Here is a 12149-nt window from a genome sequence, read left to right as displayed (position 1 = left end):
GTGAAACCCGAATGAAACCTTAAATGAGAACAAATTTCACTTTATTTCAGTCTAAAAAATTAAAACAATTTAGAAAAATTGCTTTTCATAAAATTCGACTCACAGTGATTTTTTTATCAGAAACAATTCAAACTATTTACATGTGCAAAAACCTCAGAAGCAAAAAATCTCTTTCAAACACTATTAAAAGCTTTTTACACAAACAAGAGTCATGATCGACTTTATATTTGACACACAGTAAATCTATTTAAATAAGCATTTAACCTTTAAAGTACAGCACTGAGTGGGTCTCATTATTTGTGTGTATCAGTGTGTGTGTGTGTGTGTGTGTGTGTGTGTGTGTGTCTGTGTGTATCAGTGTGTGTCTGTCAGTGTGAGTCTGTGTGTATCTGAAGGCAGTGTAGTTGAAGAGCTGGTGGGAATTTGCTGATAAATTCAGTGAGTCCTCGACAGACTTTCCTCAGCTGAGATTTTCCTGAAACACAAAGACAGACACACACACACACACACACACACACACACACACACACACACACACTTGTTTGTTTTCATGTACATTATATAGAATCTGAACCAAACGTCTGCACAAGTGCACACCCAGGGTTGCCAGATTCACATATCAAAATCAGCCCAATGGACATTCAAAACTAGCCAAAAGCATCCCAATAATTATTTACAGCCCAAATACCAATAACTAATAAACAAAATCCTTTCATCTTTAACCTGCAGAAAAAAAAATTCGCTACACCGTTTAAAAGTAGCCCAAATCTGAACTTGAAAAAGCAGAGGACTTGGCAACGCAGCGCACAGCATATCTGGTCAAGTTGATGCTTTATCGCTGGATAAATGTACAAACTCAAAGTTAAGTTGTTCTTAAGAAGTTTTCAGATATAGGCAATGAAAACACACTTTTAAACACTTTTTTATTTCTTTATGTAATGTTATGAAAGACATGAATGTACATCATGTGACCCTAATACCTTAATAATGTGCGTTTCCATTACCTTGCAATTGCATGTTTCTGTGACATGAATCATGTGAGACGTAAATAAAATGTAAATATAAGACCCAAAATTGTTCTGCTCATGTGCACAAGATATTTTTGCATCTGATTGAGAAAATACTACGATTTGTGCGTTTTCTCCTGATGATCAAATCACAGATCAGACTACACCGTCACCACCCCCTTTCAACACGATCCAAATTTGCATCTGATCGACTTAATCGTATTGATAAAAGTGTTTACATGAAGCTATTAAATGGATTATTTGGTTGTGTGTAAACTTATCTAGTGTTGTGTTGTTGTGTTTATTACCTGTTCTCTGTGCTCGCTGTCGGCAGGTGAGGCTGATTAGTCGACATACTGTGTTACTGGAGCACAAACAGCACAAATACTGAACGAGTGAATCCTCAGCCTCTTCATCACACATCTGCACACACACACACAAACACACACAGACACACAAAAAACACATGTTGAATAAAGAGATGAAATTAATCTTTCTGATGTAAATATATTTCTACAGTTCAAACACTCACCATGTTGTGTCCGCGTGTGTACACCCTAACGTAACCTTTGACCCTGACATGTCTCTGAAGCCCCTCCCACTGACCTGCATCCAACAACAGCAGATCACAGATAGTGTCAGACGAAAACCAGACCTGAGCCTCACCTGAGCCGTCCTCCACCACAACCCTGAACACACACACAACACACAATACACAACACACACAACAAAACAATCATTAGGAGTCAAAATATTACCACTCAAAAACTGACAACAGACAAACCACCGTAATAATTATAATTATTGATAATTGATCATGAATAAATGCTGAGGGTCAAACTCACTTAGCCTCAGCCTGAAACACAGCACTGACAGAATCACATGATGATCTGCTACAGGAACCCTAGAAAGACAAAACACACAAGATCAACACAATCACTTAACAATCCTCAATAGAGCAAACATGATGATGATGATGATGATGACATCATTACCTGTCTGAAGATACTGCCACACAGAGAACACATCCACTGCAGTCTCAGAGACAACACACACACCACGTGACCTTTAACCTGACCCACAATGCACTGCTGTGTCCCACCTGATGCCCAATCGCCCAGGAGCATCATGGGAGGAGGAGACTGTGACCCACCTGACCTACAGCATTTATCAGAAACACAGTTTTACTCTGAACATATATGTAAGATCATTAAATGCTATAAATAAAGTTTATAGTAGATCAATGATCAGATGCTTTTGTCCAGATGAGTTTATCTTAAGAGCAGCAGATCTTACCCTGAACCGACTGACCCCAGACCAGTAACGGTCACACAACTGATGGGCAGAGAGCGGCAGTACACGTTACACGCTCTGAAAACACAAAGATTCATGAGCCACAGAAGAGTCATCATCAATGAAATGAATGAATCAATCAAATCCTAACAGACTCACTTGGAGACTTTGCGCTGAAAGTCATTGAGTAGAAGCGACGCTCCCGGCAGAAGTCCAGGTGTGTACGGACCGCAAGACAAATCCACATAGACCTGAATCATCTGACCTGAAGCTTCAGGATCCTGAACCGTCAAACGGACCTTCAGACCCTCCTCCACGCTCGAGTCTGGATATATTAACACATTATATAGATTAGGATATTATCACATAACAATGATAAACACTTAATGAATCAATCTGGAAAACTTCCACACATGGGGATCAAGGGGAAGTGGTAGGAGGAATCTGTCACAACCTCAGACAAAACGTTATTACTTTTCCCTATATAGCTTTATCATATGACCTTCCATAGATGGATACTTCACGGCCTTAGCTATCCCATGATTCAATTTCGCTTGTGACATATGAGTATTTTGAAATAAACATTCAGGAGTGTAGTTAAATAAAAGTCTATATATTTGCAAATATTGTATATTTTGCCTTGACACTGTTTTATTATTATAAATGATGTCAATTAATATTATTGCAACAATATTGTGCAGGTTGCGTTTACTTTTGTATATTTCTAGGGTTTGTAAATTTGATATACTGTTGGGTAGTTTATTCTGCATCAATGTGTTGTATTTTCTAAAATAAAATAAAAAATATCTAGTCTCTATATTTATTTTTAAAAATCTGATAGGTCTTAGCTGTTGTGTCCCACTGACATGTGCAGTGAACAGGAACAGCAAGTGATGCAACGCCCCCTGTAGGATAAATCATTTCATTTCAGTTTACAGACTTCTGAGACTGCAGCCTTACAGGGATCCAGACCCTGAATTGGGATGCACCTAGCGTGTAATGACACTTGTTAAAGGGGTCTTATGATGTAATGTTTTCCATTGTCATTTTCCAGCTCTCGTAGAGTTAAACATTAGATTTTTACTGTTTTGGAATCCATTCAGCTGATCTCTGGGTCTGGCACTAGCACTTTTAGCATAGCTTAGCATAATTCATTGAATCTGATTAGACCATTAGCATCGCACCTAATAAAATAATCAAAGAGTTTCGACATTTTTCTTATTTAAAACTTGACTCTTCTGTAGTTTCATCGTGTACTAAGACCGACGGAAAATTAAAAGTTGTGATTTTCTAGGCAGATATGTTTATGAACTATACTCTAGTTCTGGCGTAATAATCAAGGACTTTGCTGATGTAACATGACTGCAGGAGGCGCAATGATATTACACAGAGCCTGAAGTGGGCTATTTTCAGGGCGCTGTATAATATTATTACGCCCCCTGCAGCCATGTTACTGCCGCCACCATGTTGGGCTTTGATAAGGGGCGTAACATATCCATCACACGTTTGAGTTATTTGGCCAATCACAGCGCTCTTCAGAACAATAAAAAAGGATGTGTTTCAGACAGACGGGGCATAAAAAGAACAACAACAATTTACGGCATGTGGAAAATATTTTTTTTACCCTATTCTTTTTAAAATTTAAAATATAAATGACATACAGGACACTGGGCCGCACCTTTAGCCACAGTCACTGACTGGACGCTTGGTTTTGTTCCTGTGTCTTCTTGTAAAGTGATTCGCTGAGAAATAACGCCATAAAAAGAGACGATCTCAGGGGCGGAGCTGTTAAATCAAAATAAAGCAATGTTAGTGTAGTGTAGTATAGTTTACTCTACAGTTATATAATTAATTACATTAAAAGATTGATTTGTACCTGGAGTGCAGAACTTCAGATACCGTCATGACTGCAGGAACATCTGACTAATAACACAAAACACATCAATGTTCACAAACAATAAACATCTGTGTGTGTGTGTGTGTGTGTGTGTGTGTGTGTGTGTGTGTGTGTGTGTGTGTGTGTATGTCTGTGTACCTGTGTGTCTGTGAGCGTGTTTATTTTCCACTGGTTGTTTATTAGGAGGGTGGGGTTACTGAGTAGTTTGACTCCGCCTCTCACTGAAATGCTCTCAGCTTTCAACACACTCACGTCCTGAGAAACAGAATGAGAAACATGGTTTAAAAAACTCAAAGCTTCAATCTGATTGGCCGATGGTGCGTGAGTGTTACCTTTGTGTTAAGTGCAATTAACCTGTAAAGAGATCCAGGATGCAGAATAGGGAACCAGCGAACACAAAGATCTACAAAGTGCATTTCCATCTGTAACACAGATTACTACAGTAAAACATCACCATTATCAGACCAGCATCAGATCACAGACAGAAATATCTGACCTCTGTATTCTGTCCATCAGTCTCTCTTTCCTGCATCTTCCGGTTCTTTGGATCGATGTTCCAGCACTGAACGTCTCCCAGACTCGTGACCCTGGCCGTGAAACTGAGCTGAAGTTTGTGTGAGTGTGATCGTGTGTTAGACACTGAAGAGTTCCTGAACATCACACCCTGTTTAGACTGAAGTCTGAAGATCAGACTCACACACGAGGTCAGAGGTCGTTTCACTGACTGAGCATCATCATCATCATCTCTGCCTCTCTTAACAGCTTCTCTTCTGTTTGATGTCTCTCCATCTTCTCGTCTGTCTGTCTGATCTCTCTTCTTTTCCATTAGACTGATGCTCATGGCAGCAGATGGACTGATTATGATCAGATCACTGACACAGAACTGAAGATAAACCCTGAACACACAAACACAGATAATGTAACTGTATGTCATGTTGTTAAGCCTGAGATTTCAATGTGAGAATATAAAATTGTGTTGCATTCTTTAATTATGGAAAGTTAGCTTGTACGGAACAAAGCATTCACATAACTTGTCTGGATAATGTACTTATGCCGCAATAGCTAGCCTGTCTGGAACTGAGCATATATTAAAACACAACACTGTGTGACACTTGCATTACATGCGAACGGCCCCGACGCTAATAGGATTTTGTTTCTCTCTCCCTGTCTCGTCCTCGACCCCGAGGACATTGAGACAAACAGACCCAGTTAAGGCTGCCGTGGAGATCAACACACCGATTTACTGGCCGTCCTTCAACGTGATGCCCAGCCGATGGCTGACCAACGACCTCTAATGGAACCCGTTTCATCTCCTTATCCTTTTACATCCCATATAAATATATATATAATGTCAATAAATATATAGATATAAGGGTTTTTTTTCCTCCTAGGACTTTTTGTTCCTCCCTGAGGTTTTTCTCCTAGGGGTTTTTTTCAACCCCACGGAAGTCAGCCGACTTTGGCTTTACTTAGCATCATCTTGTATACGATACATTATTAATACACTCGCTTGTAAAGTTTATTCATAGCCGCTGGATTTTGCTACTTATATTGTCTGTTGATTTTTCTGTGTTTCCCCTGCTTCTATTAATGTAAAGCTGCTTTCAAACAATAACCAATTGTGAAAAGCGTTATATAAATAAAATTGAATTGAATTAATTGACCCTTCAACTAAGCCAGGCCCAAAAACCACCACAGGCCAATCATGGTTTAGCAACCGTAACTAGGCACGGGAGGTCTGTCAAGCTTTTGATGTGGTACAAATGCAAAAGTGTTGTGCATATGGATTGTGTTAATCTGATATTAGGTATCTTAAAAGTTTGGACGGGTTGGTGAAATTTTTTCTTTTCCTGAAACCTAAAACCCAAGAGGAGAAATACCAGCTGTGGATCAAGCAGTGTGGAAGACCTCATTTACTAAACGTCGACAGGATTAACAAAAACACCTACGTTAATGTTAGCTAGCTAACTCAGCACATCATTGATTGGTAATAATGACGGTTCTTGAACTTCTTTGTTCATAATGCATGTATTTGAAAGTAAAATAAGATGATTAAAGGCAAGACAGAGGCTGACTGACATACTTTCAAAAATATTTTAGCATTTTGTTAATGGATGGTCTAACGTTACCCCTGAGTACCCCAATCAAAGGCGTAGATTACACCAGCGATGTGCGAGCAGTAGCCTGGTGCATTAAAAAATATAAGCGGGAGAATGCTATCATTGCAAAGTTGTCATGCTAATGTCTTGTGTTAATTTCATAGAACTTATTGATAAGCTGATTTATTATTATTTGATTATTTTCACAAATGTCACACTTACCAAAGCTTGACAGGCTTAGCAACAGTAACTAAGAAGGGCGGGGCTTAGCGAAGGGTCAATATGTGATGTCATTTAACCATAGAGCATGCAGTGTGTGTGCGTTTACCTGCAGTGTTTGTGTGTAATGTAGCTCGTCTGGTCGAGGTGTTTCCAGGAGGGAAAATGTGTCTTCATGAATCTCTCCATTACTAAAGTACAGTGCCGCAAACACACAAGACAACCTGAACACAAACATGCAAATTAAAGTCAATGTGATGAATCTATCTCACTTTACTGTCAGCTTTACCAGAGTAAAATCAGTAATGCACAGCTTCTTCAACCTTTTAGAAAAGAGCAACAGTGACATGATTTCATTAATATAGAGATTACTAATACATTTATAATTACAGTAAATCTTTATATTACAGTAAAGTTAAGAAGTGTATCAGGTTATTCGACTGATACAGAATTATTCTTCACAATTAGAATATAGATCCACAATTATCAAATTTTATAAAAAAAAATCCCTTTCTGACATTAGACACAGCAGTGATGTGTGTGTGTGTGTGTGTGTGTGTGTGTGTGTGTGTGTGTGTGTGTGTGTGTGTGTGTGTGTCTGTGTCTGTGTGTGTGTGTGTGTGTGTGTGTGTGTGTGTGTGTGTGTGTGTGTGTGTGTGTGTGTGTGTGTGTGTGTGTTTGTGTTTACCCAGCCAGGCTGTGCTGATGTTAGTGATTCTGGCTCCTGATTGGTCAGTCTCTACACACAGACAGTTAAGTGTTTGTGTCTGATCTCTGAGCTGCAGTGTGCCGTAGACCGAGCTCAGCTCCAGAACTCCCACTAACAGAAGCGGCTGTGAATGAGCTTTAGTGAGAGAGACGGTGTCAGCGGACCATGCCAGCGACGCGTTCAGCTCTACACCTGTCATGTGAGTGGCCGCCGGTGGCAGAAGAGATGACAGAGAGAGAGACGCCCACACCTCACCGTTCATCCAATCACAGAGCTGTCTCACTGACCACAACACCACAGACGGCCAGGACACATAATACTGACAGACAGACAGACAGACAGACAGAGGATTACCAAAAAACAACAGCCTGCATAAACAGTGTGTGTGTGCGCTACTGTGATGTCAGGGTACTGGTGTGTGTTACCGTGGTTACAGGGCACTGGTGTGCTTCCTGTAGCATCTCTCTGTAAATGTCTCTCTTTCTGTTTGTCTTTGGTTCAGTGTCACACACACAGTCCAACAGTCGCCCGGCCACGACACACACGCGCTCCTCTCTCACCCAGCGTGGACACAACCTGACAACACACACACAGACACTTCACTGCTTTACTCTTGATGAATATAGGCTGATACTGCCGCGTATAATCACTCTTGGGTTTAAATGGAGTCACCATGTTCTGCTGCTATGCTAACATTTATTTGATGATTTGAGTTTTTAAAGACATCAGATCAAGTAAATGATTCTCATGTGTGGGCGATATTTAGATGTGTTAATGCTGACCTCTCTTTGATGACGCCCTGACAATAACAGAGCCAAAGATACTGCGACGCTCCCAGGTTCTTCTCCAGCAGGTGGCGCTGCAGTGAGCTTTGTGTGCCTGCTGTCTCAAACCCTGAACTCAGAGGACTGAAGGCGGTAACCTGAACACTGGAGCGCAAACACGCACACAGAACCACATCTGGTGCGAATGGGGACGGGCGATACAGGAAATGGATGTTGTGCAGCTGAAGAGTAAGACAGAGAGCAGTGCATGTGACGTTCAAAAACACACACACACACACACACACACACACACACACACACACACACACACACAGTTGTCATCTTTGAGGTCATATCGCTATTTTTAACATAACGTTTGTAAAAATGAGTGTTCAGGATTGTTGTGAGATAAACGTTAAATGCCCAAAAAGGTGCTAATCACACTGACCTGAATCTCCGTCCCCGGTCTCAGGCCACCGCCACATTTCTGAACCGGCTGATAGGCCAGACAAAGACCCACCTTCCCATCAATCTCATAAAGCCCCGCCTCTGCATTCAAGACCTTTGTGATCAATCCCTGTGAATCAAACACAGTTCATTACCACAGCAACAGGGTCACAGCACAGGTCAAATGTCACATAGGGTTTACTACATTTACTAAGGTTTTGTCTGATTTAAACCAGAAAAAGAGTCGCAAAAAGGCTGCATGGGGTGCCAACCATCTGCAGGGGTGTAATTATCCGATTCAATTTGAGTTTTGAGTTTTAAACTTGTATGACTACACCGCATGTGAGACGCTGACCGTACATGATGTATTTCAGTGTATTTCCAATTAAAACACTGTGTGCAAGGTGAAAATTATTCATCCTTTTTTGTTTAACTATATCAGTAACACTTGAATCCTTTAAAAACTATTGATTACTGATGAGTAAATTATTAAGTATAAATATATTAGTAGATTAAAGGCTCTTGTGCTGGAATGAACTTCTCTCCTATGTTGACCTGGATTTACGATTAAACTGAAATTTCTTTATGACTGCCACTAGGGGGCAAACTCTGACAATCGCATCCAAATGTAGTGCACAATGAAAAGGCGGTTTATCTATATATCTTTAAAATATAAAAAAACATAAAGTGCAATTTTAATCATTAGGAGAAGACTGACTATATGTTGTTAATCCTTGAAATATAATAATTTATAAAGTTAACCTTAAAAAAATTATAAACAAAAGAAATTAAGAGCTCACTATTACAGTTCTAAAACAAAATAAGTTCTAAAATATATAATAATAGAAAAATAGGGGTAAAGGTTTAGCCCACATCATATTTACATTATAAAAATCTTGCCCTCGAAGAAGAGTAGTGTAAGATCCCTGTTTTACTACAACAAATGTCAATTATAGCTAACAGAAAGACAAAAAACTGAGATAGACAGAAAGCGTCTCACCTTGTAGCTGATGAGAGTGGAGTGTTTGGTTCTAACTGGAGTGGCAGAGCATGATGCTAAGGTCACGTGTGTGTCAGGTGAGTTTGAGGTCATGCATGTGTCTGGTGCGTGTGAGGTCACGCGTGCTTCAGGTGAGTGTGAGTCTGTGTGTGTCTGTGAATCTGTCTCCATCAGTTGAGTCTCTAGATCTTCTGTGTTCTCATGCAGCTGCACATGTGGATGGAGGCGGGACTGAGCGGTGACTGACAGCACAGAATGCTCCGCCCACCCTCGCAGCGAACACACCCGCACTGCAGATATGCAAATATACTGTCCCACACAAACAGTCTGCCGCCAGTACTGATGTTTGACCTCCTAAAAGACAAACACAACATGTGTGGATGAAGACAAGCTTTAGTTAGATTAGATATAGCCTAGAGATCACAGATCATTTGTTCTGTACTAAAGACAGTGTCGTTTATATCTAACTAAGAAAATGAGGCCACAAATCATGTAGAACGAGGAGTAGAAAGGAGATTCTGAATTTGAATATTGTGAATTCATGTTTCATGCACAATGACTGAGAGACCCGATGAATAGATGTACACTGTTGTGTTAGGTCAGACGTAGTTCAGTTAAATAAAGTGGTAATTGTATAAAATTTGCTGAGAAGTAACTAAGTTACTGGGTTGATCTCTCTCACATTTTCTAGGTTGATAGAAGCACTGGGGACCCAATTATAGCACTTAAACATGAAAAAAGTCTGTTGACCCATTTAAATAACAACTAATGGCCAATTGAAACATGACCACATGCCCTTAAAACATCAGCTTTCAAACACACAATAACTCTCACCGTGATGAGTACAGGAACTGAAGAATCTTCCTCGCTGAGAATGAGGCAGAAGAATCTTCTAGCAGAGATCAGCAGCAGAGGAGAGATGGCCCTCACCTGTCCACTGACACACACCTGAACATCACACCTGAGGCCAGAGAGAGATCAAATCATACAACAACAAATCAACATTCAAACTGTCCTTACTCTAAGAGTTGAAAAGATATCACATGATTTAAATAGACTCAGTGATTCATCACTTATACAAGCTTTAAACTTCTGTTATTCAAATCTTCTGAAACACTGAGTCAAGGCCTTTGAATCTCATTATCTACTGTAAATGTGTCTTCAGTATCCATACACACTGAACAATGACAAACTATCATCTGTCGTAAATGACAGGCTGAGACGCTTCCACGCGCTCTTACACACACACACACACACACAGATGAGAAACAGTCAGACCTCTGCCCCAGAAGTTCAGCTGCTCTCTTCACACCCATAGCCTCAGTCAGGGATCCTCCAGGGTCAAAGGTCATAGGTTCAGGGGTCACACAGACCGGAGGGTCAATCAGCTCCAAATAGCCCGCAGCTTTCCCTCCTCCTGCAGGTGCATTCTGGGGGATGTAGTTCCATGTGGGAAAGAACATCAACCTTCCCAGCCACAGAGGAGAGGACTTCAACATCTACACCAACACAAACCGCTGTTAATCTACTCAAATAAAGTTTAAACCACCCAAACACTTGGTGTTTATTCACCTCACATGGCACACTGCCTCCGGCGTCTCTCACCCACCAGACCCCATCGCTCACCCCTGCGGCCGGCCCATCACACAGGTATCCGATCAAAAGGATGTTGTCGCGTGGAAGGGCTTTGTAATCGGGCAGCGCTCGCTCCGCCTTCCTGGCCTGTTCTCTGTAGTGGGCGGAGCTCCAGCTGAGGCTGCTGCAGCAGGCGGTGTGCTGCTGATGCGTCAACTCAGACAGCGACAGCAACCTAATAGGAGATAAACACACGAGGGCCGTGTTCACAACCGTACTGCTCGGTGTAAAATAGCCATAAAGAGAGATGCTGACCTGTAGCTGACAGGTAGAGATGTGACCTCTGACCCCACGGCTCTCTGAACCTTTGACAGGACAGCGAGAGTCAGCTGCTCCACAGTCAAACCCATTGATGAGCTGATGAGGGGATAAAGCTGCCGTCTCACACCTTCAAATACATCAGACAACCAGCGCTGCTCCTGACACACAAAATTGGTAGGTAGAGATAGGCAGATGGATGGACGGACAGAGAAAGAAAGAAAGAGACGGATATATAGACAGACAGACAGACACAAACAAACAGACAGAAAGACACATACTGGGTAAATAAACTGAACAGTACAAATCTATATGGCAGATTAGTTAGATATAAAATGTATAACATACATTATTATATATAAATACAAATAGACTGACACACACACAGACGATAAGAGAATAAACACTACAAGTAAATATGACTATATAAACACTGCATGTATGAGACTGGCAGCCAGATGATGATAAACTTTTGTACCGATCTCGTGCGCTCTTTGAAGTGCTCTAAAAACTCCTCCATGTCTGTTTGTCAACAACACCTCACACGATTCCCCGTGAGTAACATATTATGTAAAAATAAACACTGGTGTTTATTTCAGATCATACAAACACAACACAGATGAACAGACGCGCGCTGAAAAACGCGCATCTTCTTCACTGGGCGTGTGTGACGTCACTGACGTCCATCTTGTGCGTTAGGACGCCACCACGCGGAGCGGTTGACAAATGACACATACTCAAGATTCAAAAAGCTCTATTGTTGCTGTTGTCGGGGTCAAAAAGGAAATTTGACGACGTTTTATTGTACAGTATTGGGGATA

General features: G+C 41.0%; 1 protein-coding gene across 2 annotated transcripts; it reads right to left on the bottom strand.

Moving 5' to 3' along the window:
- Window positions 1-24: 24 nt before the first annotated feature.
- Window positions 25-12004, bottom strand: ctc1 (CTS telomere maintenance complex component 1). Of its 2 annotated transcripts, XM_073813040.1 has the most exons (24): window positions 11807-12004; window positions 11326-11489; window positions 11008-11245; window positions 10714-10934; window positions 10270-10396; window positions 9436-9789; window positions 8437-8565; window positions 8007-8230; window positions 7650-7800; window positions 7204-7543; window positions 6625-6739; window positions 4694-5093; window positions 4530-4619; window positions 4336-4452; window positions 4177-4223; window positions 3979-4085; window positions 2460-2625; window positions 2304-2378; window positions 2003-2165; window positions 1853-1911; window positions 1540-1696; window positions 1316-1430; window positions 366-475; window positions 25-317 (listed from the first exon to the last, which is right to left on the bottom strand). In XM_073813040.1, exons 1-23 carry the CDS (start codon window positions 11846-11848, stop codon window positions 369-371), a joined length of 3708 nt encoding a protein of 1235 aa, XP_073669141.1. In that variant the 5' UTR covers window positions 11849-12004; the 3' UTR covers window positions 25-317; window positions 366-368. The 2 variants fall into 2 exon arrangements, with proteins under 2 accessions (XP_073669141.1, XP_065131812.1); XM_065275740.1 differs by having other exon boundaries at window positions 25-475.
- Window positions 12005-12149: the final 145 nt, after the last annotated feature.

The sequence above is a fragment of the Paramisgurnus dabryanus genome, chromosome 21 (genome assembly GCF_030506205.2).
Source record: "Paramisgurnus dabryanus chromosome 21, PD_genome_1.1, whole genome shotgun sequence".
In the NCBI taxonomy this organism is placed as follows: Eukaryota; Metazoa; Chordata; class Actinopteri; order Cypriniformes; family Cobitidae; genus Paramisgurnus; species Paramisgurnus dabryanus.
This window is presented reverse-complemented; position numbering and strand designations above follow the sequence as displayed.